Here is a 27,984-nt window from a genome sequence, read left to right on the forward strand (position 1 = left end):
ATTATAATTTGCCTGCTAGAAATTCATGGAAAATATTTCATTTTTAAGATGGAAAAAATCTTGAACTTTTATGTGTAATTCAGTTTCAAATTTTCTGACTCATTGTTTTAATCATCTCTGCCCTGAAAAAATTATCTCCTTCAGTTTCCCTCTCTAGTTTTTCTTCTGTCTTCTCCTTTGTTTTTATGCCAGTCTTTTATTTCAAGTCTTATTTGAATGAGACTCTCAAATGCTATGAGGTAGTAATTCCTGAAAATAAGTCCTCCTCATATTCATTCAGTTGCTATTTATTAAATACAAGGCACTGGGTTTGGTGCTGGGTTTATACAAAGAAATTTAAAATGACATAATTCCTCTTCTCAGGGAACTTTCTATAGGAAAAATGCAGCTTATACAGATAAATATAATGATGGGGTTAAAAGGTGAGATTCCCCAAAGGTGCCTTGAGAAAATTTTTTGGTTTTTAGAACTTTCTTACTGGAAAAATATAGTTGGTGTTTTTCACTCTTCCAACTTCTGTTTATCTGATAATGTTCATAATAGTAATCCGATGACATAATAATAATAATAATAATAACTTGATAATTTTAAAATTTCCTCAAAATATCCTATGAAATAGTTTAAATATTATTATCTCTATTTTATAGATGAGGAAACTTACAATGATAATAGGTTTTAAGTGGCAATTATTGGCCAAGAATACAGAAACTTTTTCCCACTATAGCATTAGATATAACTACTGCCTTATGTAATCTTACTTTTATAATACCTCAGTGGCAGTCAAAAAAACACTCGTTTTACCTTTTTAGCCAAAAAACATATAGGAATGGTGCTTGAAAATGGAAGGTAGGCCACTAATGCATACATAAAGATACTAGTGGAGCACACATTGAGTTAGCTTTGATCAGGGTTGGGTGGGAGGGGGGTGTACACATACACACACACACACACACACACACACACACACACACACACACACACTCTCTTAGACACACCAGTCCAAAGAGGAAGGTCTAACTATAAAGTATGTGCTAAGAACTGGAAATATAATTTCCAAAAGAGATAGTTATTTCTTCCTGTGTTATTTTTTTCCTTTGATTTGCCAGTATTTAAGAAATTAGTTTTCTACATTTTCTTAGTTGAAATTATTGAAATCTATTAGTTCTTTTTTTATTTCCTTATTTTTAAGAGAAATTGTATTTTCCAAATAGTTTTCCAGTTTTATTTTCCATGATATATTTATACTAGTCAAAATAAAATAATGGGGTTAGTACTGCCCTCTGCTTTAAATTACAGTGATTAAAGTATTTTTTGTCAAGAGAGACTCTCATTAAAGTAACATTTTAACGGAAAACTACTTTTAAATTAATTTCCATTTGAAGATGGCATAAGTTAATTTAGCTTTTATTTTTTGCTCCAGGTTGCTTGTGGTGGGTGCCACATGCTAGTTTTTGCCACTCCAAGATTGAACATATCTGAAGAAATTATGGAAGAAAAAATAAATGATAGTGACTTGACAGTAGTTTCTTCTTTTGGTGATGATCAATCTTCAGGAAACACCCTGCAGAGTACCTTATCTGCAAGGTCGCGGAGAAGAGAAAGGGTAGCTATTCCACCTTCTATTTATAATTGCTACTTAGTAATATAAAGAAAGCTTATGGGACGGCTAGATGGCGGATAAAGCACCAGCCCTGGAGTCAGGAGTACCTGGGTTCAAATCCGGTCTCAGACACTTAATAATTACCTAGCTGTGTGGCCTTGGGCAAGCCACTTAACCCCATTGCCTTGCAAAAACCTTAAAAAAAAAAGCTTATGAATAATACTGTTAAAAGATCATTAATGTACTATCAACTCTCATTTTAAACTTGTTAACTTAGAATGTTTATGATTTCTGTTGACAAGAATTAGTTTTTAAAATTAAAAATATTTAGTTTGCTTGTAAGATATAAAAAGCAACATGTTCAGAATGATCAGTATGATCTAAAAAATCTTACATATGAAAGCCAGCCCTTTTACCCTGAGAGCAAAAAATTCGCTTTCAGAAAAATTATTCAATGTATGACTGTAAAATTTATGGTTCTCTTTTAATAATGCTGTTGTGAATTTTTTTGGTTATATTTTGTAAACAGTACAATATTTTTATGTGAGATATATTTTTGGTAGAAGAAAATTTACTTTACTAATGCAGGCCACTGGAGCACAGTGGAAAGAGTACTGGATTTGGGAGTCAGGAAGACCTGAATTCTATTCTTGTAGTAGACACTGACCTTTGGCTAGTCACTTTGTCTCTGTCTGTCTCAGTTTTTCAACTGTAAAGTGGGAATAGTAGCATCTCCTTTCTCCTAAGTTATTGTGCTTAGCCGAGACCTCCAATATAAAGTGTTCTAGAAGTGCTTGTATCTTTCCCTTCCCAGAACAAGTAAGCCCTATCCCCCCCAGTACAGGAACATGAGGGTGCTGACTTGGAGACCAGTTCTCCATCCACCCCCTCACATTGTCTATGTTATTATATGAGAACTATGACATTTTTGTGTAAATTAGGGGGTTCTCTGTTAACCAGCTCAAGCCTTCCTGACAGCCTTGTCATGTCAGACTCTGCTAAGGGCTTGAGTTTCAAAGACTTGATCCAGTCCTCCAGGAGCTTATCTTCCAAGGAGGAGACAGGGTGCATGTCTATGGAAGTTCTACCCAGGCAAGAAACTGATTGAAAGTTCTTAGATCAGTAAGTAAAGGTCTTCCTAGACATAGGACTAGGCAGTGAGAATACAAACACAGTCAGAATCTGAAAGCACTTCCATTTGAATGTGGAAGAGTTATGTGGAGCTCAGAAGAATTAAGGGGTATGAGAGAAAGATTATGGAGGCAGCTTGAAGAGGAAGGTTACTCTTTGGTTTTTCTACTTGGATTTTCTACAAGGAAAAAAATTGTGTAGAAAGTTGGCTATAACTTTTTGTAGAAGTAAAAACCTACATTTTCTCATTTTTCAAAATCTCCATTTTGAAATTTTAGATAAAATTTTTTTTTTACATTTTCAGGGACCATTGAAATATGAATACTGGCAACTTTTTTCTTTCATGATTTTTAGCAAATGTGATAAATTAATATTAAATATTGAACTCAGTGCCTGATTAGTCTCATTAATAGTCTTATTTTTATTCTTTTTCAAAGGAAAACTCACCAGAACAGCACGGTCGAATGTTCAGAAATCTACCCCCATTGGAAGTTCCTTTCAAAACACCAGTGCATGCTTCTAACAGTACAATGTCTCTCAGGTTCCCTATAAATAATCATCCTGATGCAAGTACAGTTAATGAAAGTGACAGCCTACAATTAATTGATGCAGGTGACATTTAGCATTATGTTTCTTCGAGAAAATTGCTGTTAAAACTCTTCATATCATGTTTTAATTTGCTAAATGATCAAACTGTTTGTTTCCTAACCCATTTTGGATTCTTCAACAACTAGAAAGAGTCATCAGGAACCACACAGTGCTAAGGACTTTGGAGATAGATATACATATACATATACATATACATATACATATACATATACATATACATATATATATTCTCAAGATGTTAAACTCCTTCCTTAGACATCATAAACCCCAGTAAATAATTTAATTTACAGAGTTGTGAGAGCCTATTATGACACTAGGGCCTAGATCCTAGGAAGGAATGAGAAATCGAAGGGTGGGGCAGATACTTGATGGACCAGGCAGCTATTTGATGATTAGGGCAGGCAACAAGTCTGGAATAAGATCAGGAACCTGCCAAGTGTACTGCAGTTAGAGGGAATCAGGGCAGAGATCTTGTTACTGAACTAGCTTGCCATCTGAAGACTCAAGTTTATAATCTTATTAAAGTATGGATCAGTCCCAAAATGGTTTGTCCTGCAGTTGGAGAATAATAATAATGATGATAATAAGCATTTATGAAGCACCTGTATGTATGTATGTATCTCTTATCTACCTAATAGCATTTAATTGGTAACATCTGGATAAAGTAAAAAATTCAGTGAAAAACAGCAGTTTCTGGTAGGAAATTCCCAGTGTCGAAACTCTTTCCATTGATACACAATTCAATAACTAACATAACTTCATTTTGGGGATTTGTCTGGGGACCTAGAGATTCATCCATGATCACATGGCTTTTAAAATTAAAGATCAGTTAAAGCTGGATCTTCTGGGGCAGCTAAGTGGCTCAGTGTATAGACCACTGACCCTGGAGTCAAGAGGACCTGAGTTCAAATCCAGCATCAGACACTAAATAATTGCCTAACAGTGTGACTTTAGGCAAGTCACTTAACCCCATTACTTTAAATAAATTTAAAAAAAAATTAGATCTTCTGAGTCCATTCCAAGGGCCAACTCTTAGTATATTTCTCAGTATTTATTTGTAACATAAATATAGATAAAAATGTACAAGGAAAAGTTTATGACTTTCAAGGAATTTGTGCTACCTTCTCTCTTCCATTCAGTATAGATATTAGAATATAAATGGTTCTGTATAATTTTGTTGCTGCTTTGATTATTCTAATGCACAAGTGTGACACATTACTTCCATGTTCAAGAAGCTCCAGTGGTTCCCAGTTGATTTTATAATAAAAAGTAAATTCCTCTATAGGCAGTTTTAAGTGAACCATTCCTCAGACTTCTACATAATGATCTTTATATAATGTGAATTTGCCCCAACTCACCTGTGTCACTTAGTCTATATAACAAAAGCATATTCAAAAACACTTTTACACATCATGAAAAGTACTGAACTGCAGGCATATTATTATGCCATGATAATTAAAGGAATTGTAAAATGAAAGGCAAAGTTAGTGATGAAGTATACTCTGTTCTTATACAATAAAATTAATATAGGTGTTGCAGTATGTTGCCCCTTTCCCACCCACTTTATCTAACCTTTATCTCTGATCATTTGTGCAATGTTTTGCTTGCTTGTTTTTGCAAGGCAATCTCCTGTTCCTTTAAGTGTCTTGCCCAAGATCACACAGCAAATAAAGTGTTAGGGGTCTGAAACTGCATTTGAACTCAGGCCCTCCTGACTCAAGGGCTAGTGCTCGATCCACTGTACCACCTAGCTGCCCCCCCCCCCTTTTGTGTTTTTGGTTGTTTGTACAGTTTTTTAATGAAGCTATTGAGAAATGTTTGGACAGTGGCCAACTTTTATTCCTTGATCTCTGACAATCCCTAACTAGTCTTTAAACTTTTTGTTTTGTTTTGTTTTTTTGGCCAGGCAGTGGGGTTAAATGACTTGCCCAAGGTCACACAGCTAGGTAATTATTAAGTGTCTGAGGCCGGATTTGAACTTAGGTTCCCCTGACTCCAAGGCTAGTGCTCTATCCACTGTGCCACCTAGCTGCCCTTAGTCTTTAAACTTTTAAAAGTCTGAACGTATTTGAATCCATCTTTTCAATATGAGAAAAGTTCATGCAAATGATGAAATGCTTCTGCCCACTATTTTGTTGTGAACTTTTTTGGTTTGACCTTGGAGCATGATTTCCCAAAATGACCTCTTAAACCCCTTTACCCTTCTTTACTACTTAGCCCGATTGTCTTCCTTTGGGAAACTATCCCACTCTTGGGCAGTGTCATCCCACAGACCCTTCTGCTTCTATACCCTACTTTCTATTTATCCCCTGATGATTTGTCTTCATTTGGGAGACTAGCCCACTCTGGGGGAGTATGATCCCCCCAGGTAACCTTTCCGTGTTGTTCATCTTTTCATAGCAGCTTAGGTTGTTTAGGAATCAGTGGTTTCCTGCCTTTAATCTTTCTTTCCCTTAGTTTCTGCTAATCACAGCAATACTTAAAATTCCTTCTGGGACAGAATTGGTCTTTTATGTGAATTCTTTTATGTTTTAGTTGAACCTTTACCTGGTTAGATTCATTCCTACTGCCTTCAAACAGGTCAAAGTCTCTCCCTTCTCTAGATTATGATCCAGTGGCTAGAATGCTGGCCTTGGAGTCAGGAGGACAGGAATTCGAATCCAGCCTCAGACTTGACTCTTACTAGCTGTGTGACCTGGGGTGTCACTTAACCCAGATTGCCCCACCTCCAGGACCAACTCCAGTTGTCCTAATCCATATCTGGTCACTGGACCCAGATGAGTCTGGAGGAAAAAGTGAAGCTGGTGACTTAGCACTGCACCCCCTTCACTTAAATCCAGTTCATGTTTTGTCGTGGATTCACCTCCCTGATAGCATGATCTTCTTTGAGAAAGAAGGACAAACATTAGATGACGATCTCCTACACGATTTGTTACTCCTCACATTCCTTAGCCCTTTAATCTGATTTTTAGTCTCATCTGTCTACTAAAAATGCACTCTCTAAAGTTAATAGTGTTCTCATACTTTTCAACTTTGCTACAGCATTTCACCCTGAAGAACCTTCATAACCTTCATAACCACCTTCTTTTCCTGGATATTCTTTCCTCTTAGACTTTTTTGACATTTTTTTTTCCTTGTTCCCCTCTTGTTTTAACCATACCTGCTTGGTCTCTTTTCTTTCATCATTCAAATCACATCCCCTGATTGTTGGTGTTCCTAAGGCTTCATCCTAGACTCTTCCCTTCCCTTTATATGTTTAGTGACTTCATCAACTCTGATGAGTAAATATTGATACCTTGATATCTATATGTCCAACTTATTCTCTGCTGCATTATCACTTGCCTGAAGGGCATATGTCCTGGAGACATCTTAAACTCAACCTGTCCACACTGAACTTACTCTTCTTTTTTCTGGACCTTCTTTTTCAAACTGATCCAGGCATGTGGGTGTTCTTTCTGTTCCTTTCACACATCAGTTTCTTGCCTTTCTCCAAGTCTTTGTACTGATCATCCCTCTGGATTGGATGCATCTTGGGGAAGCCCAACTTTCCTTTAAGATATAGCTCAAGCACCTTTTCTTCATGAAGCTTGATTGATCTTCATACCCTTTTTTATTCTGATTTCAACAAACATCAAATATTGTGAGTATTTCTACAAAGATGTGGATTTCAAATTAAACTGATTTTTCTCAGCTTTCCTCTTCCATTCCCCCCCCCCCCCCTCCTTTTTTGCCTTTGTTTCTTGTGACTTCAGTTTTAGTTATTGTCTGGAGCATAATTTTTTTTTCAATTTTTAGATTAGAGATATATTGAAGATAACCACTCTGACTCTTGTCAGTTAGATAACTTCCTTCTTGTCTCTTCTGATTCTGCTCCTTTAGTTCTTCACCTTTTTCTTCCCTAATTCTACCTCTTCCTTCTGACCATGAGGACTTCCTCTAAATGTATATCCTTCATCACTCCTCCCTGGCCGTTCTGATGTCTCTGAATAAACACTCTCATGTCATTCACTACTTCCTTGGTTTAAAAATTCTACATGGGTAACTTCCAGATCTTTCCTTAGATCTGCACTTTCCCATGAGACCCAGCCACTTATTTCTTTTTTTTCCTTTTTTTTTTCCAGCCACTTATTTCTAACTGCTTGTTACTGTCATGTCAAGAAAATCTAAAGATTCCTTGTTGTAGTCTCTGTTAAACAATGACTGATAAGAGTTATTTCAGAATGTCTGGTTCATAGTTACTATTACCCTTCTTATAATGTATGTTTTCTTTGAATATTTTTATAGCATCTGTTCCCTTTCCTTTCAGAAATACAAATGAATTGCTATCACTTGCATGACTACTCAGATAGACATACCTATATAAATTGCGGCTTTATCTGTAGTAGAATTTTTTTTCATCCTCCTCTAAAGAATGTTATGTTAGCATTCATGTGGAGAATCCTAGGGGGAAATTGGAGAAGAAGCTTCCTCACAGGGTCTTTGATCTTCACTTGAAAGAACAACCCAACCCACACATTTTTAATGATTTTTATTCTTGTTTTTATTGAATCCATTGTTATAATTTGTAATTTGCTGATTCCTGGAAGATGCCTCTCTGGCTCCTGCTGTATGATAGTCTTTCAGTTCTTCAGGGCCGGTGGCATTTCATACCTTTATGCCATACAGTGTCATTGGTAGAATATTGGTGTGGAAAAGAGAAGTTTGGAGTCAAAACAATAGCTTTGCAATGTTTTTAAGTCAGTACTGCTCACACTCCCACTTTATTCTGGGTCTAACATCTGTGTACCATATGGCTGTGAAAAGAAGTTCATTTTTCTCTGTCATAATCTAGGCAATAGAAAGTTTTTATCCATTTGTTCTTTCCCATGTGGATAGTCAAGCCAAACTCCTTTGAGTAGTTAACAAATTTCTTTCAAGAGGCTCTTCAGTATTCTGGAACTCGACACAAGCACAATGTCATCCACTAACAAGAGCATATGGACTATATATCATTTATAGAGAATCTCTCATGAACTTGGACTCTGCACTGGATCTCCTCCAACGCAGTGCTGAAATCCTTTGACAAGCATACAGTCTCTCTATTTGATGTCTTGCTTCATGCTTAAGGTCAGAGAGTCATCATACAGGGTTATTTTGGTTATCAGTATTTTTCAAGGAATTGTAAATGTTTTTGATGTGTGAATGAGAAAAATTTTGTTGGAAAAGAGTCTTTAAGACAGCATTGGGTTCTATTGAATCAAATGCTTTTTCATAATCAATAAAAAATAATCCCAGTGGGATATTCTATTTTTTTAGTAAATTACAGATAGTATATGGCTATAGTTTATTTAAACTATATTACTTGCAAAAAATTGCATATTTTCCTATTAAGGCCCTCATTGAAGATGCCCTTGATTTGTATATAAAAAATTTTGTATAGGCAGCAAAATAGACATACAGGTTGAGAGTTATGATGTCCTCCATTACTTTAAGAATTTTCTACATGTTTATTATCTTCCCTTTTAATTTCCTTGTGAAATGATCCATCAAAAATTTAAAACTGTGTTATTTCCAGTATCAGTCATGTCTATGTATCCTTGGTCAAATCTGGTTGTTTTTCTTGCCTTTATGCACTTTCATTCTATTTCTGACCTTTCATAATGGCACAGGGGACTGTAACATTAGAATCAGTATGTGGTGGCCCTTGATCATGAAAACATTTTCTTACGTTTTTCAGTTTTTTTCTTTTTTTCTTCCATTTTTCAACTTTAAATCCCCTTGGAATGATCTTTTGAAATTGGATCTTTTAAAAATATATTGCTTATAGAAATAGTTACTAATAATTGCTATAATGAAAGATAAATTCAGTTTAAATGCTATAGTGTACCTCTTTTAGTACATCAAAAGTAATCTCTTAGCTATTTTATGTTTTTTTTGCACTCAAAAATTGTACTGGAGTGATCAAAGTATTATAATTGATGCTATTGAATTTTTCTTAAAAATAATCACAGAAACTTATGTCTTGTAAAAAAATTTTCCTAATTTTTTCTATTTTTATTTTGTGAAATTATGATTTAAAGAATTTGCTAAAGATAATAGAAATTGTCTGCCTTACCTATAGATTACTATCATTTATGTAGTTCTTTAATATTTACAAAATGTATACTATACAGCATACCTGTGAGCTTGCATACTGTAAATATTATCCTTAATTTGTATAAAAGGAACCAGAGACTAAAAGAAGGTAAGTCATTGACCTAGTTAATGAGGATTTTAGGTAGAGATTCAAACTCAGATTTTTCTGACTTTAGGTCTCATGTTTTTCCCAAAAGTTTAGGAACTGTTTTTTTTTTCATTTTATATCTAAAGCACCTATTTATAGTAAGTACTTAGTAAATGTTTGTCCAATTCAATTGAAAATAAACTTTAAAAAACTTACCTTATGTTCAATTTGTTTAGCACCTATAGTAAAGTTCCTTTAAAAAAGTCTAGCTCACATTCTAAAAAAAAAATTTAAATGCATGCTTTCTTTTATACTGCAATTTCATTTTCAATCCTTTCATTTTATTTTCAAGATGAACCAGTTCATGAGAAAGAAGAAAGTAGTTCCTCAGCAGAAGAGTCAGAACCTGAAAATGACCAGAGAAGCCTTGGAGACACTACTGATGTTCTAAATATGGTAATAGCTCTATTTGGGCATAACAGACATTGAGAAGCACAGGAAAATCAATGTAATTTCAACAAGCATTTATTGAGCACTTGGCTATGCTTTTAATTTTTCTAGATTTTTTTGTTCTGTGTCTAATTAGAAGTTGTCTTTATTGATGAATATAGGTGAAACAGCAGAGGACAAAGTGAATTCAGGAAAACTTGAGTTTGAATCCTGCCTCAGACGTTATTAATATGTGATCATGGGCAAGATATTAACTTCTCTGATGGGGACCTGTTATAGTACTACTGTTCACTGGTCAATTCACAGAGTTATTGTGAAACTCAAATGAGAGAATATATTAAACCTTAGAGTGATCTATAAATACTAGTTATTATCAATGTCAACATATCCTTGGATATATATTGGTGTTTTCTGGAATCCTGAATCACTTTATTGAATTAATTTTCATATATGTCCTTCAACAAAGTTAAAAGAATGTTAACAATTTCTGGGCTTCAATTTTACCTATAAGATAAGAGCATTGGATTTAATGACCTTTGTCAGCTCAAAGGCTTTGTCTGTTGACCTTGGGATTTTTTGGAATGAACCTGTGATTTCATTGGTATTTAAAGGAGAGGAAAATCAGCAACTCTTCTGAAACTCAGTATCTGAGAGAGTATGTGTTAGAGGCAAGACTCAAAACTACACCACCATCTGTCCTCTCCCATGAATCACGTTATGAAATTGTCTTTGTATTAGAAATTTTTTGTGACAAATAATATAATCTCCTAGACTCAGAAATGAGATATTGTTTTTATGGTCCTTGCTTTTCTGTCAACTGTCAGTGTCCCTTAAAAATAGAAAAATAATATGATTAGGAAGAGAAATCGCACAAATAATTTGAATTCCTGACCTTATAAAAGACAGATTAAAACTTACATTTGATCAGCTTAATTAGGAAATTATTTGATTGTGAGAACTGGGGGCAGCTAGGTGGTACAGTGGATAGAGCACCGGCCTTGGAGTCAGGAGGACCTGAGTTCAAATTTGGACTCAGACACTTGGTAATTACCAGCTGTGTGACTTTGGGCAAGTCACTTAACCCCATTGCCTTAAAAAAAAAGAATAAGAAAAGAAGATTGTGAGAACTGAATGACATCCATTAAACATTGTCTTTACTGTAAACAAGGTAAACTATAATAGTGTAATTCTATCACTGAGACTACTCCACCAACTTATACTCCATTCCAGGGTTGGGGGGGGGGGTGTCACTATTACTCTCAGCATTTCTAAGTTCGAACTTTGAGGGACTGAGTTTCTAATTACTTTTACCCCACTGGAGTGCTTCCAATTAATAAACCACTAAGATTCTCTCAGAAATATATAGAGATCATAAAAAAAGAGTAGGTGCAAGAGTAAAGTAGAATGGTGATTAGACCACACTTATGGATAAAAAATCACAAAAGGCCAAGTGCTTTAGGCTTAGAAGTCTTTTTTTTTTTTCAGTTTAGTTGGCATTCTTTGATTCAAGGCATTATATACTATGATGTTATCTCCTTTAAGTATCTGCCTTTCTATATCAATATGTCTTCAGTGTTACTCTGCTTCTGGCTAAATGTGTGATCATGTAAAAGCGAGAGACAGACAGACAGACAGAGACAGACAGAGACTGAGACTTAACTCTCTCCTTCAAGAGCAGTTCTTTCTCAGAAACTTTGAAATTGGAGTACTCCATCCACTCTTATCTATTGCTCAACCCCTGACTGACCTGTGTTTTCATATACAGAATTATAGCTGATACTTTTATCTGATCACCAGATGGTCCATGTATGGCAAAATACCTTATAATCCTTTCAAATTGATTAAAGGGTTATTCACATATAGTGAGGTTGTAAGTAAATTCCTTAATACTTAAGTTCACTGTGAATTGATTGATTCAGTTGAAGTATGTGGAGCTTTCTTTTATTATATTAGTTGCCAGAGCAAAAGTCAGAGGGTGAGAAAACAGCCAGGTTTCCTTTTTTTCTCTCAAACAGAGAATTTCTTTCCTTCTGAAAGTTTAGTGGTAGAACCTCCCACCCTTAAACTAGGAGAACATTATTACTTTATTACATAGTGAAAATGTGCCTCACTCTCATGCTCAAGGCATCCAGCTTCAGGAGTTAGATAAATAATATTGATCAAGGAATAACTTAAAAAAGCAATCTTACAAGCTTATGCTTCAAGGTCCAGATTTGGGACTTCTAACCAATCTTTCCAGATCATTGATTCAGTTTCAAATCCTCTTAGTCCACAAGAAGTGGTAGACAATGATTTTGTTCAACTATCTACAGATGGAACAAGGGACCCAGCACTCAGGCATTATTGGTGTGGTGCTACCAAGGCAGTAGCAGGCAGGACTCAAAATTCAGTAAATCTACCAGTTTTATAGAGGTGAATTAATTAAATGTTTGATCAAATATAGCCTATGAATAATATACAAATATTCAAATGACTTTTGGCAGAAAAAAGTTCCCCACCCTTATCTAAAGGGAAAAAGAGAGTGACTAGAGTATTTTTCCTAAGGGTATAAGATCACAACAGGGGCAGAACAGAGCTGGTTAGAAGGGAAAGAATTTCCTTATTTAAGAGAAAAAGGATGGGAAACCTTTAGAAAAAAAGCATAATACATTAAAGCTTTTTATAGCCTATCAATGAATTTAATTATTTTCCTCTTCTAATTAATCTGTATACCACTGTGTACTAAACACATTCTTTATAGATCAAAGCATAATGAGAATAGTAATAAAAATAGGGGACATAACCAAAGCAAACATACTTAAATCAAGAAAATACTGACAACTTGCATTATGAAAGAGTAAAAAATAAGAGAAGCATTTAACTGTGAAAGAAAATGAAAATGATGAGACTTATACTAAAATTTCTCAGATGTAACTAAAGCAGTCCACAGAGGAAATACTCAAACTTTTCTTCCTCTTCTAATGTTTTCCATTCTGTACCTCATGGTGTAAAAGTTACCCTAGGTTCTTGAAGTATATACCAGATAAGCTTAGCTTCTAGTCATGCCGGCTTTTAATTTGGCCCTAGTCACAGACTTAATAAGTCTGTTTTCTGAGGACCAAACAAGTATAGAGACAGACATATCACTAGTAGACTGGTCACATGGTGATGATTTTTTTTTCTGGGTTGCATCAACTAAGGAAATGAAAATATAAGATGATCTTCATTCTTCTACAGATCTTTTCGATTTTTGCAGTGTTGTTGGGTGGGGTGGGTACTAAGGATCACAAAGGTTTTAGACCATCAATCACTGTAATTTGACTTTTAAGTATTCTAAATGTACCATAGTTCAAAACCCTAGTACAAAACCTCTGAAACACATATTGACAAATACGAAAAAAATGTATTAATGAATAAACAATATAGTTTCAAAACTAAATAAGCATATCCTAAATAAGCAAATATTAAGCTTCATCAGAAATAACATATCATTTGCATTGGATAAGACCTCAAAGTCCATCTAATTCCATTTTCTAACATCCATTTAATATAATAAATATGCAGCTTTTGCTTTAAGACTTCCACTTGGGAGAACTAAAGGAAGCCCATATTATACTTGGACAGTTCTAATGGTTAGGAATGTTCCCTTTACATTTGACCCTATTTTGACCCAAGAAGAGAAAGTCTGGGTTGACTCAATTTGATTTAAGAGGGCATATGATTATTTAAAATCCAGAAAAATCTGAATAGGGAGAGCCCCAAATCCTGAAACACTAGAACTAAATAGCACTTTTTTAAGTTTCAAAGGTAGTACCTTTTTTTTTTAAATAGAACAGTAATGTCTGAGTTATAGGCAGTTGTACTCAAGTACTCAAGCAACAGGATGAAAATATCATGAGTCAGCAAATTCTGTTATCTTCTTGAGTTAATAGTAAAAAATCTTAAGTCTCTGGCCATCTAGCCCAATAATTCTCAAATTACTCAGAAGAATAGCAACTATTTTTAATATTGTCTTAAGTAAACATAATTATAAAAATAAACTTGTTGCAAAATAAATTGAGGTAACACACCAAGGCATAAAACAAATGACCTTGAGTTTATCGGATTGATGATATTAAGAAACAAATGATCTTGGGTTTATCTGATTGATTTTAAGTTATCTAAGCCATATCTTTGTCAGTGTGGCTGATTGTTAATTATGTTTATTGAACTAATGTCATGTTTATCAATGCAACTTTTTTATAGTATATGACATCAAAATCTTTTTATAGCAGGTATTTTTTTTATTTCAGACACATATGATGAGCCTGAATGCCACTGATCAATCTTTAAGATTGTCACCAATTCAAAAACAAAAGGTAAAATACTGAGAACTATTTAATGATAAAACTTATCAATATCTATTTAGAAAATTACTATTTTTCTTTACTGGTTTATTTAGAAGACCAGCAAAGGGCGAGTATTTGCCTATATTTCAGAACAAAGGAAAAAGTTTGCTCTATCATACACTATTCAGTGTAGTATATATTCATATTTTACTCATGTTTAACTGCTTAGTACCTTTCTTGTCTAGGATTGTAGTCTTGTTTGTTCTTTATTTGGCTATGACATTGAGACTATCACTGAGACCAAAAATCAGTTAATTCTTCTAAGCCTTATTTATAAAATGGTCATAGCACTCATGCAGAAAACTCTTTGTAAATCTTAAAGCTTTTTATATGAATGTGAATATTTTTTGATGTTATATTGACTTGTGACTTTGGATATTATTTTTTTTTCTCTATATCCTTGCTTTCTCATCTGTATGATAGATTTGGGCTAGATTAGTAAATGTTTCTTAATTGATAGTTCTAGTACTGTTCCTCAGCAAATTTTTTATGAGTTTATAATTTTTTTTTGAAGTCAGAGGTTCTTAATTCTTAAAACCCATAAAACCAAAAAAAGGTGATTCTCCAACTCTCAATTTCTTGTTCTTCTCAAATCTGCTTCCTTGTGAGAGTTTGTATTATAACTATGAAATTCCTTGCTATAGAACCTTTTACATTTACCATGCTACAGAAGAGTTTTGAAGTATTAACTAGAAAATCTTATAAGATATAGATCTATGATAATACTTAATTACTGCATTAAACAGTTCAATTTGAGCTATGATTATGGAAATATCTTTGATAAGATTTTTTTAAAAGAAATAAATCTTTAAAATTTACAAAGAGAAAGAATGTGGATTGCCAAATTAATGAGTAAGAAAGATTAAGTGAAGACAAAACATGTCATAATTGAGAAAGAAGGATATTATATGACTTATACTTGGAGGATGCTCTTTTAATAATTTTTATTGTAGACTTAAGAATTGGGGGTATGAGACCTCAGAGAAAACATATTTTTCACTAGCAAGTAATTGAAAAAAATTATAAACTTTTGCTATTAAAATAAAGTAAAATCTTGCTTATTTGAAATAAAATAAATCTTTGTTACTCCTTATGGAAATTTTCCTGGTAATCACATAAATGAAAAAATTATGAATAGTAGAAAACAAAGATTCCTTGAGTTGTCCACACCTTGTTAAATATAAGATATAGTATATATGATGAATCCCATGTAGATCTCTGTTGTCACTGAGTCTACCCTTCAGATTCTGGGGCTGTGTGTGTGTGTTTGTGTGTGTGTGTGTGTGTGTGTGTCTGTCTGTCTGTCTGTCTGTCTGTCTCGGTCCTTTCCCACTTTGCATCATTTAAAAATTGTATAATGGATTATGGGTTACCAAATTTTTAATGTTTTAGTATAAGCCTATGATTTCATTGAAATAGAAAGACTTCCTGGTGTGGAAATTACCTCTTCCATTGCAGATCAGTGCCTGTTCTGTTCTTAGTAGTAGTTTGCAGAACTTGCATGGATCCTTGGCAGGTAGTGACTAGTCCATGGTCATGAGGTCAGTGTGTGTCAGAGGCAGAAATTCTGTTTAGGTTATATTATCTCCAAGACCAGTTTTTTTCCACTTTGCTATTCTGCCTCTCATTGTGAGATGGTTCAGTTAAATAACTTATTCCATTATAGGATTATAGTTAAAGAGTGGGAAGAAACTTCAAAGCTCACTTGTATCTTACTCAGGCTCCTCATTTTACACTTCAGGATATTGAGGCCCAGGGAGATTAAGCATTCTGTGCCAGGTTACACAGACAGTAAGAGGAAGAGCAAGGTAGAATTTGAACCTGTGTCATCTGACTCTCAAACGAACTACATTTTATGTTGGTTTAAGAAGCAACTTGTGCATCAGAAATACCTGGATTTAATTTATCTGATACATACTAGTTATGTGATCATAGATGAGCACGTTACCCTTCAGTGACCCAGGAATAATGTGAAGATTGTTACAGATAAGTTGCATTTATGGAGAAATTTTCCACACTAAGAATTCTCTAAAATGATGAATCATAAGTTTGATCTCTTTCCAAGAAATCCCTACAATAAATCTGGTAAAGAGGACCAGCCAAAACTTTGTGAGTAGAAAATTATGTTCTGAAGATAATTCATTTATGTCTGGTATAATTTCAAATAATAATTCCATTTGAAACCTTCTTTGCTTTATTTTCTTTCTCTCATTTTTATTCATTCTTTTCTTTTTAATTTTGTACTTAGAACTGAAGAAAAAGAAATGTGAAACTAAAAAATGAAGATAGATTAAAATGTATCTTAAGTAGTGTTTTAGAGTTTCTATTTTTTAAGAGACTGTCTATAGAGTCAGTCTAAAAGTATAGTTTCAGATTTAGAAGAGCATCATTAGTGAGAAAACTAAAAAAGTATGAATATAAAACATTTTTAAATGGGCACATCATAATAAATTAAAATGTGGTAAATTAGAACTACCACAAACAAAGAACAGATTATGAAAATGAAGAAAAAAGCTACTAGTGAAATTTAAGATTTTTATTTTACTAATAAAAAAAGTCTAAAAACAGACAATCTAAGTAGAATCTTAGAATAGATAAGCTATTTTTATCAGCCGGAGTTGTATAATGACTAATGCATCAAATTTACAGAGTCTTGAAATAATCGAGAAACAGAAGAAATACGAATTTTATACTAAAAGCAATTCTGAGACCAAAGATGAAAAAGTTAGTGAAAATGAAGAGATGTCAGACACAAGCACTGAGAGGCAGGCACAAAATGAGTCTTTGGAGGAGGAGATACTTATGAATGAAGCAACAATAGTTAAGTCACTTTCAGCTGAACATATAAATAGTGACCCAATCCAGTTTGTACCACAAGAAAACCTTGTTGAAGAAATCTCAAAGAAAGAAACATTTAAAAGTGAAGATGAGTTAATAAATATTGGTGAAAGTTTTTGTCACAAAGTAATGGAGGAGGAAAGTGATGAAGGAAATATTCTGAAGAATTTAGAAATAATAGAAATAGCTACTGACAGTGCAATAGAGCAAGTTACAATTCAGCAACTAGAAATAAAAAGTCTGAAGGATGAAGAGAAGGGAGGAGATAATTTAGAAAGTAATGATAATGAATCCTCTGATGATCCACAGGAACAAGACAAAAAGGAAGAACTTCCCCAGAATGAACTTAGTGGGGAAAGTGAAATTAAAATTAAAGATGAAGAACATGAAAGCATTGTTGAAGAATTTACAAATGAGAAACAAGATAAAAGCTCTGACAATGAAAAAGAATCTTTAGAAGAGTCAGAAAATAAGGCGGGTGAAAATGATAGCGAACAGGTTGTATTTGAGAGCTATAAGCAATCTCTGTTAAATGAGGAATGTTATAATGAAGAAAAAGAAGATAGTGGAAAGATAGATGACCTATGTAACCTAGAAGATGGTGAGCAAGAGAATGAGGAACAGCCTGAAGAGATAAAAATAGAAGTAAATGCCAAAGATGATGGTGGAGATGACCAAGTAATAGAGATGCAGGAAGTAGAAAAGATGGTTAAGGAAGGTGGGGTAGAGGAGGAGGAAGAGGCAGAGAAGGAAGAGGCAGAAGCAGCAGTCGAAGCAGAGAGAGAAGAGGTAGAAGCAGAGACAGAAGCAGAAGGAGAGAAGGAAGAGACAGACACAGAAGGAGAGAAGGAAGAGACAGAAGCAGAGAAGGCAGAGGCAGAAGTAGAGAAGGAAGAGGAACAAGCAGCTTTGGATTCCTTAGATGAGGAAAATATGGCTATAAATGAAGCAGAAGAGGAAGAAGCAGAGCAAGAGACAGGTGAAGGAGAGGAAAATGTAGAGGTGAGTGAAGTAGAGGGAGATCAGTGGGAAATAGAGGGGGAAGATGAGCTTGCTACTGAAAGCAGAGATGAAAGAATATATGAGAAAGAAGGCCCTAAAGTAAAAAAAGGACCAGTGTGGAGAGAGGAGGAGATAGATAAGAGAAAGATAAGACCAGATGAGGAAGAAGAGGAAGAGGGTTGGTGGGGGGAGGAAGAAGACTGGGATAAAGGGGGTATAGAAGATAAATTTAAGGGAAACAAGGAAGAAAGGGAAGAGGAAGAGGAGGAAGAGGCAGAGAAGGGGGAAGAGGAGATATGGGGAGAAGAGGAGATGTGGGGAGAAGAGGAGATGTGGGGAGAAGAGGAGATGTGGGGAGAAGAGGAGGAGGTGGGAGAAGAGGAGGAGGTGGGAGAAGAAGAAGAGGAGGTGGGAGAAGAAGAAGAGGAGGAGGTGGAGGAAGAGGAGGAAGAAGGAGAGGTAGAGAAGGAAGAAGTGGGAGAAGAAGAGGAGGAGGAGGAGGAGGTAGAATCTGAAGAGGAGGGGGAATATGAAGGAGAAAGTGACAAGGAAAATAATGAAAGGGGGGATGGAAAAGAAGACCATGAAGAGGAGGGAGGGGGTGAAAGTGAGGAAGAGGAAAAGATGAGCCAAGTAAAAGTAACTGTAAAATATGGCAAAGATAAAATAGACCTAAGAAACTCTAGTACCAAGTCAGATATGAAAGAACATAATATACAGAGGTCTAAAATGAAATCACAGTCAAAGCAACATTTAGTGAATAGGTTATCCAATTCAAAAAAGTTTTGGAATAATGTACTCCCTCATTATCTGACATTAAGGTAATAGATTTGAAATTCTGATTTAATATTTTAGGTTTTATAAACTGAAGTTTTTAATACAATGATAATTAAATGGATTGAATTGTCACTGGTGCCAACTTGGGGCTTCATAGATTTTTATCAGTTAATTAGATAATTAAAATATTGTTTAATATTTAATGTAAACTTGTTGCATAATATAAAGATTAATTAGGTACCTATCCTTAGGAGAAATTTAGAAAATGATTTCTAAAATTGCTGAGTATTTGCCTCTATAAATTATAATAATTTTAACAAATATAACTTAAGAATTTTTTTAGTTGAAAATATTAACATATTTAATACTCTACATTTCAATTTTAGAGTTGCCTACCATGTTGATTGAACTTATGAAAATATTGTATTAGATTTGAAGCTATAATTGATTTTATAAAGTTATAAAGCAGATTATAAAGAAACAGGGATGTATTTTATTTTCTTATATAACTACATGTTTCTATTTTCTAAAATCCTTTAATTTTTTTCATTCCTCAATAATAATCAATCTTTAGGATATACTTTTTTTTCCATTGAAATGTGGCTTAATTTGAACTAAGAAAATAAAAAATAATCCTTATTTTATTAGTTTTAATACAAGTATACAATTCCTTCAAGAAATGATTGACTTAGGGATAAATTTATTTGGATGATTTTGCAGAAGTAGTCATTAAAGTAGTTTAATTCCATAATTTGATTTTAAAGAAACAACTTCTCTAAAATAGTTAATAACTTAAAATAGTTAATTTTCCATTAATTGATAGTATTTTAATTATGCAGAGTAAAGGTTTTTTGCTATTTTATCTTTATTTACTTTCCAAACATTTGTATTCTACTTTAGTCTCTGTTTATTATATGTTCTCAATATATTCTTCATTTACTTTCCTGTATTCCTTATTTTTATCTGTTTTTTCATTGGAATGTTTCAAATAAAATACTTAAATAAATCTACATAATTATTACTTCTTTTAAAAATGTATACACACACACACACACACACACACACACACACATATATAGAGTCACTTTTAGGTAAAATTTACACAAGTTACTTCATTTTTCCTAAGGTGAACCAGTGAATAACACAACTCAGATTATTTGATCGTCATTTACTCCTGATTCTTTTTAACTGATCTTCCATATTTTTCCTATTTTGTCCATATTTTTCCTATTTTGTCCATATTTTATGAAATTCTTGTTTTTTAATTAATAGAATTTGTTAATAGTGAATGGGCTTCCCATAATCTTTGTTTAGTGCTTTCTGTGCATGAATTTTTAAAACTTAGGACAGAAGGAATCTGTGGATAATAATACGGGCGAAAGATTAAGAGAAAAGCTGAGGTGAAGTTCCCAGAAACAAAATGATAGATTTTGACTGTTAGATATTTAAGAAATACTTCATCTTATCTAAGTTGAGTTGAAACAACCTATATAAGAAATTCTATAACTAGATCAGTTTATTTTTATCTGTACTTTGAATGTAACAAACAGTGAACATTATATAGTTTTAAAAATAGTATTACATTGGGGGCGGCTAGGTGGCGTAGTGGATAAAGCACCGGCCCTGGAGTCAGGAGTACCTGGGTTCAAATCTGGTCTCAGACACTTAATAATTACCTAGCTGCGTGGCCTTGGCTAAACCACTTAACCCTGTTTGCCTTGCAAAAATTGAAAAAAATAGTATTACATGACAGTCATTGAATAAGATGAATGACAAATTTGAGATCTATAAAAGGAAACCTACTGGATGGGTATGTAATTGCTTTTTGGAGGTTGTTTTTTTTTTTTTTTGGTGAGGCAATGGGTTTAAGTGATTTGCCCAAGGTCACACAGCAAATTAATTATTTAGTGTATGAATCTGGATTTGAACTCAGGTCCTTGGACTCCAGGGTGGGTTTTCTATCCACTGTGCCACCCTAGATGGGTATGCAATTGAACAAGAGTATTTACATGAGCAGAACTGTTTGTATATAGTCTGGAATATAATCCCAGTTTTGGCTTAACTAATACAAGTCATTTAATTTGTCTGAGCTTTGGTTTTCTCATTTGTAAAATGGAGTTGGACAAGATTATTTCTAATGTCTCTTCTATTCTTCAGGGAAAATAGTGTTTAACATTTAATAAAGTGATTTTTAGAGCACCAGCTGGGAGTCAGAAGGAACTGAGTTTAAATCCAGCCTCACTTAATCATTACTTAGCTATGTGACCTTGGGCAAGTCACTTAACCCCATTGCCTTGGGAAAAGAAAAAGTGATTTTTAAAAATAGCATTTGGGGGTGGCTAGGTGGCGCAGTGGATAGAGCACCGGCACTGGAGTCAGGAGTACCAGGGTTCAAATCCGCTCTCAGACACTTAATAATTACCTAGCTGTGTGGCCTTGGGCAAGCTACACTTAACCCCATTGCCTTGCAAAAACTAAAAAAAAAACAAAACAAAAAAAAAACATTTATTTCCCTGACACTATCTTCAGTTTATTAACATTTTCCCTTCAGCTTCCCTTCTTCACCATCCCTAAACATCTTTTAATATTTTCTCCCTCAAATTGCCATTTTACTAAGTGCTGAGTGTGTGTGTGTGTGTGTGTGTGTGTGTGTGTGTGTGTGTGTGTACACAGAGAATATATATATATATACACATAGAATAAATTAGAGATAATATCAAAGGAAAGACAATAACCTTAAGGGGGAATTGCAGAGGGTGGAATTTTAGCTTGGATTTGATTGAAACCAGGGGAAGCAAGGAGACAGAGATGAGGGAAGATAGTTCTTGTCCTGGCGTGAGATACAGATATTGAAAATATAGAGTCTTACCCCAAAAACAGCAAAGAATTCAGTGTCACTGGATTACAAAGTGCTTAAGTTTGGATAAGATATGAGATGACTGGAGAAGTAGTAGTAGGGGGCCAGGCTGTGAAGAACACAAAAATAGGAATTTATATTTGATCACAGAGGTAAGTGAGCCACTAGAGTTTATTGAATGAGAAAAAAAGGTACATGGTCAGATCTTTGCTTTCAGAAGATTACTTTGACAGTTGAGTGGAGGATAAACTGGAATGGAGAGACCTGACTTGAGGAAAGGAGACCAACCAGAAGACTATTGCAGTATTGCAAGTGCAAAGTTTTGGGGCCTGAACCAAGGTGGTAGCAATGTTGGAGGAGAAAGGTAAATGTGAGAGATGATACCAAAAATCAGCTGAGTAATAAATTGGATATGGGTTCTGAAACTGAGGACCCAAGTTGTGAGCCTGATGACCAGAAGGGTGCTAGTGCCCTCGAGAGTAATAGAAAGAAAAGTTCAGAAGGGATGTGTGTTGATAGCAGAAAGATAACGAATTTAATTTTGGAAATGTTGAAGATAACCCAGTGAAGTTGATGTTTGTCCTCCATTCTCAAAGAAGCCCATGACACCAAAGCTGATGCTATGACATTCACTTGAATTGGATTTGAGCGAGGGGTTGCTGTGCTAAATGGCTCCTCCAGAGCCATCTGGGTCCAAGGGCCAGATATGAATCAGGACAACTCAAGATGGCCCTCAATATGAAGTAGTCAGGTTAAGTGACTTGCCCAAGGTCACATGACTAGTAAGTGTCAAGTGTCTGAGACCAGATTTGAAGTAAGGTACTCTTGACTCCAGAGCTGGTGCTCTATTACATTATCTAGCTACCCAATAAGAAGTTGAAGACAGGAGTCCAGAGATTAGAAGAGAGAATAAGTGGATCTGAAGGTCATTAACATAGCGATGATAATTGAATCTCTGGGAGCTGATAATAACAAGTGCAATAATAGTATAAAGGTAGAGACCTGTTCATCAGGTGTGACTTTTGAACAAAGAGCAATAGAGACTGAGTTCTGGTTGGGGGAACCAGGAAAAAAATATTGTAAATACTCTTCTCTAGTGAAAAGTGAGAAGACAGTGACTGGCAGTGTCAGAGGCCGTAGAGAGGACTAAAAGAAAGACTGCTGAAAAAGACCATTCTATTTGGTTGGAAACCAAACTGCACAGTGTTAAGAGAAAAGTGAGAGGCATCAGTTATCCATTATCTTTAAAGAAGTTAAGCACTTAATAAGGGAGGAGAAGAGATGGGAAAAAAAACTAGAAGAGAAAGTTGAGAAGATTGGGGGAGATTTGGGAAGATATGGGCATGTTTGTAAGCAGAAAGCAATAGAAAGGGAGAGATAGATGAAAGGATGGAATGAACTAGGAACTCTTCAAGAGTAGCCTTGCCAAGAAGGGTTTCTTGTGACAAGGAATTTGGGTGATGTAAGATGATGTAGAGGGGAAAGGAGGAACCTCTTAGTAATTGTTCTCAATGTTTTCAGTAAAGTTTGACTTAAGGTTTTCAAATGAGAAGATTGGGAAGGTTTGGAGAGGGGTGAAAAGGTTTGGAAGACTCCTTTTGATGATTGGAGTAATTAGGGAAATATAAAAAGATTGCCTTGCAGTAGTGAGGGCCTAAGTGAGGTCAATATAATGTAAATTTGCAAAAAATCAAGTTAGCATTTCTCATAATTCTCAATCTTCATTCAGAAGCACCTAAGTAGAAGGTAAGGCAGCAGGAGTTGGGAGTATTCTAAGGCTTAAGACTTGATAGGGTAAAGAGGTTGAGGCTTGAGAGAAGAGATGGTGTTATGCTGAGCTAATTCACCATAGGGTCATGATGGGGAAGGAAGGGAGAGTATGGCTAGGATTAGGGTGTTGTCCTGTTACAAAAAAAAAGGAGGGGTGGAGGGATTGGAGAACTTGGTAAGGAATAACAGTTTGAGGCTTCAAGACAAAGGGAGGGTTAGAATGACAATGTATTGTGACTGGGTTGTTAGATAAGCTTGTTAGAAGGTTCTTATTTTTGTTTCCTTCTGCAGAGAGGTTTTAGGGAAGGAGGGGAGGAGGTATTTCCCAGGACTGTCTCTCAAATGATTTTTTTATTTGTAAATTGGGGCTCTTATAGAATTTAAGAGGAAATAAAAGAAATAAGGGGCGGCTACGTGGCACAGTTGATAAAGCACAGGCCCTGGAGTCAGCAGTACCTAGGTTCAAATCCACTCTCAGACACTTAATAATTACCTAGCTGCATGACCTTGGGCAAGCCACTTAACCCCATTTGCCTTGCAAAAACCTAAAAAAAAAAAATAAGGGGAACCACCTGTTGCTTAAATTAATCTTAACTGAATTTGAATAATAAATTGTCCTGTTCACTTAACCTAACCCATTAAATTTTTACTGTATTTGCTCAATAATGAGTGCCATGGGAACCACTAGTGATGTGACAATATTGAGGTACAAGTATTGAGTTACAGCTTCACCCTAAGGACTGGGCAACCAAGGATTTTTAGGATAAGCCATGAACAGGGCCTACAGAAGGCATCTGATACTCCTCAGCAGCAGAATTACAGGTAAGTGAGGCTGGAAATAGTTTAGATCAGTAATATTGTTTTTCAGAACTACATCAACAGAATCAAAGGTGGTCTCATTATATATGAAACATAGTTGTAATGAGGAGACCTTTGATTTTTAGGTATGGTTCTAAAAATCAAACTTTTAGCAGAAGAGCTTTATGGATATTCCTTACATAAAAGAAAACAGGTTTCTGAATTATTCAGCTGGATAATGAGCCATAATAAAAATCTGGAAAATTTGGGAGAAAATTCTAAATCTTGAAGGTTTATTATATACATACACACAATATATGCATACACACAATTATTTGAGGAGGAACTGCTTCTAAAGAAATTCATTACTAAAGTAGATTGTTCAGAAAATTATATTTGTGAACATTTACTATAAGTATTAGATGTATACTATATCATAAGAAATAATGTTTTTACTTTGTGGAAAAAAAAGAATATTATAATGCTTAATTCATAATAGACCCTTAAGTCTAAGGGCTTTCCAAACATCTGATTTAATCCTCATAAATAGCCCTGGGGATCTAGGTGCTATAGTTATGAGGAAATTGGTACATAAGGCTATGTAACAATGTGTCTGAAACTAGATTTGAACTTGAGTTTCCTAGTTTCAAAACTCTTCTCGATGCTTTTTCTTTTTATTTACTAGTTGTTCCCTTGCCCACTGTTAATAGCTTGTTTCCACACTACCAATAGTGTAGTGTAAGACAAGTTCTCTTTAGCTTTCTCTGTAGAGAACCCTCAGCAAAGAACACACCATTTCTGTATTCTCCTCTTTTCTCACACTTTTAGAAAGTACCAGAATTAGGTGGTGATGGAGAATCAGCCTTTGAAAGTTCTATATGTTGTTTACGTGACATTTATAGATCTTTAATAGAAATCCCTTGGAGTAAAGAACCATAGTTAAGGTTACACATAGTGAATTTATAGTCAGAGAACCTACATTAGAATTTATAACATGCTTAATGTGTACTCTGAGACAGAGCTCTTAGGGCATAGCTTCCTCATTTTGAGAGGTTAGACTAGTAGGCTTGTAAGATCCCTTCCAACTCTAAATCAGTAGTCCTGTGATCTAGGCCTGTTTTAACTTTTTCCCCCCCTAAATATTGCACAGCAGAACTATAGAAGAGTGAAAGTGGGTCTATTTAAAATAACATTTCCCAAATACGCTAGAACCAAATGTACAATAGAAGCTCAGATAACTTGGCATATAGCATATGAATGTATAGCATAGAATAAATCCTATCCCTCCAAGCATAATAATAAGCACCTTATATTGGCCTTACATTGCAAGGGTCATTTACCATACAAGGTAGCCATTCTAGATAGCCATTCTAGAGAACTTTCAAGGAAACTAGAAATCTAAAAAACAATCTAAGATGGGGCAAAATTGTAGTATCCAAGTTTTTAATGAATATGGCCAAAATAAATGGTAATAAGTAAAAAGTGAAATTAGAGATATTTAATGGCTATCACTGAGACTTGGAATAGTGACTGGAATATGGCTAAAGAACATTAATAACTTATTTAAAAGGATTGCAACAGGTCAAATAAGAGGTTGAATGACAATAAGATTTACTCAAGGGAGTAAATAGGAAATTCAACAGGGACAGAAAGAAGTGATATAATACATATCAGTAGGAAGTAGATATTTGGGAAGCAGTTCAAAAGTCTAGCATGAAGCCATGGTACAATAGTGATGGAGGACTTCAAATATGTGGATAGCTACTGAAACCCAGCTGTAGAGAGAGAAGCCCCCTGGCATAATGCAAATAATATTGGATTCACAATTGGATTGAATCCTACTTCACATGGATACTGAATTATAGCTATATACAATCAGGATTGTCACTGATCCTCCTCCAATTCAGTATATTTCTATGTAAAATGGGTTTCTATCTTCTACCAACTCAACTCACAGGTTTTTTGAAGAGGTCAAATGAAATGTAAAGCGTTTTAAATACCTAGGTTTAAGGTAAAGCGTGTGACAAATGTGTCTCAGGTTGTTATAACAGGACTTTGAGAATCAATGTATGCTGTCAAATAGGATGTTCCACAAAGACCCTACCTCTGCCATTGTTGTGGCATCCGAAGTACAAGCAAAATGAGAGACAAGGGGAGAGGGGATTGCCATGGCCCCCAGGCTAGACTTATAAAGGGGACATTGGGTCCCAGAGTCATCCTTGCCTGGAGACCAGGACAACAGGCCTTGGAAGCTGTAGCAGGAGTAGAACAATAAAGTCCCTAGTACTAGACTCTGGACCTGAGGCACATTTATGCAGATCTGGAGTTTGCTGATTTCACCAAGGGAAGCAGATCTAAGGTGGTTGTTCATTTTTCCCCTTTTCCAGGATTGCATTTATTAATTTCAAAACATTTTTGTTTTTTAAAGTTTTAATCTTATGTTCATCTAGTCTTTAAAAAATTTAAGATAAAGCTAGGTTTAACCTATGTAGTTTTGTTTTTGTTTTTGTTTTTTAGGTTTTTGCAAGGCAATAGGGTTAAGTGGCTTGCCCAAGGCCACAGGGCTAGGTAATTATTGAGTGTCTGAGGTCAGATTTGAACTCAGCTACTCCTGACTCCAGGGCTGATGCTATATCCACTGTACCACCTAGCTGCCCCCTAACCAATGTAGTATTGATGCTAAAGGCACTTGAGGAAAAAAGTGAGTGCTGAGGTACACCAGGAAGAGAAAGATCTTAATGCTTTGGGGTCCTGCAAAGAAGGGACTACTTTGATGTATTTTTTTTCTTAAGCTTTCTTCAAAGCAGGGAACTTTACAGATCTGAAACATGTGTACATAAAATGAGTCTAGCACTTTCTGCTTGGGTAAGATTGTGAGCAAAGGTGCTAGTTTGTATTGTTGAGGAAGGGACCACTTAAGTTAAGCATTTCTTCTATTTTTGTTTGGTGTGCTCTCCCATCTTTCTTTTTCCTTCTCACGTGTATCTCCTTTTTTCCTCGTTTTTTTCTACCCCCTCTATTTTGGTGTGTCTTCTCAAAGGAGAGGAATAGATCCAAGGACCTTAACTATGGAACAAAAGAAAATAGGAATTGGAAGAGGCTGCCCACACAAAGGTGGAGCTGGTTAAAAGGAAGGAATCTACTTCCCTGCTCATTAGAGCAGTAGTACAATTACCCCACCTATTGGACTTCTCTTGTAGATGAGAAGTTGTGAACTAGATGACAGTATATTATAAGATGAGTTGGTAGAAGGGAGGAAAGAATTCCAGGGTATAGTAAAGATCAATAAAAAAAATGTTTTTAAAAGAATTTTATCAGAAACTTGGATAAAACCATACTTATTTTTAATTTTCATATAATAAAAAGCAACCATGATATAGCTAATACTTTAGATGACAGTCAGGATCTCCAAAAAGATCTTAACAGATTACAACCAGTCTAACAAATAATAAAGTTCACAAATAAAAGATGAGAGCTGCAGTTAAACTGAAAAATATTTAGGGATTTTGATGGACTGTCAGCTTGATGTGAGGGACAGCTAGCTGGTGGATAGACTGAGGAATCTGGAATCAGGAAGGCTCAT

The 27,984-nt window shown here is 34.9% G+C and overlaps 1 protein-coding gene across 7 annotated transcripts in view; it reads left to right on the forward strand.

Moving 5' to 3' along the window:
- The window catches only part of RPGR (retinitis pigmentosa GTPase regulator), a 76,992-nt gene that overhangs the window by 32,384 nt on the left and 16,624 nt on the right, over positions 1-27,984 (forward strand). For 5 of the 7 annotated variants that reach the window (XM_074214187.1, XM_074214188.1, XM_074214186.1 and 2 more), the window contains 5 exons: positions 1,421-1,603; positions 3,169-3,343; positions 9,895-9,998; positions 14,264-14,329; positions 17,009-18,199. In XM_074214187.1, coding sequence (XP_074070288.1) covers positions 1,421-1,603; positions 3,169-3,343; positions 9,895-9,998; positions 14,264-14,329; positions 17,009-18,199 — 1,719 coding nt within the window. The remainder of the gene's footprint in view (positions 1-1,420; positions 1,604-3,168; positions 3,344-9,894; positions 9,999-14,263; positions 14,330-17,008; positions 18,200-27,984) is intronic. The other 2 variants (XM_074214191.1, XM_074214192.1) reach the window with 2 other exon arrangements.

This window comes from Macrotis lagotis, chromosome 1 (assembly GCF_037893015.1).
Source record: "Macrotis lagotis isolate mMagLag1 chromosome 1, bilby.v1.9.chrom.fasta, whole genome shotgun sequence".
Lineage (NCBI taxonomy): Eukaryota > Metazoa > Chordata > Mammalia > Peramelemorphia > Peramelidae > Macrotis > Macrotis lagotis.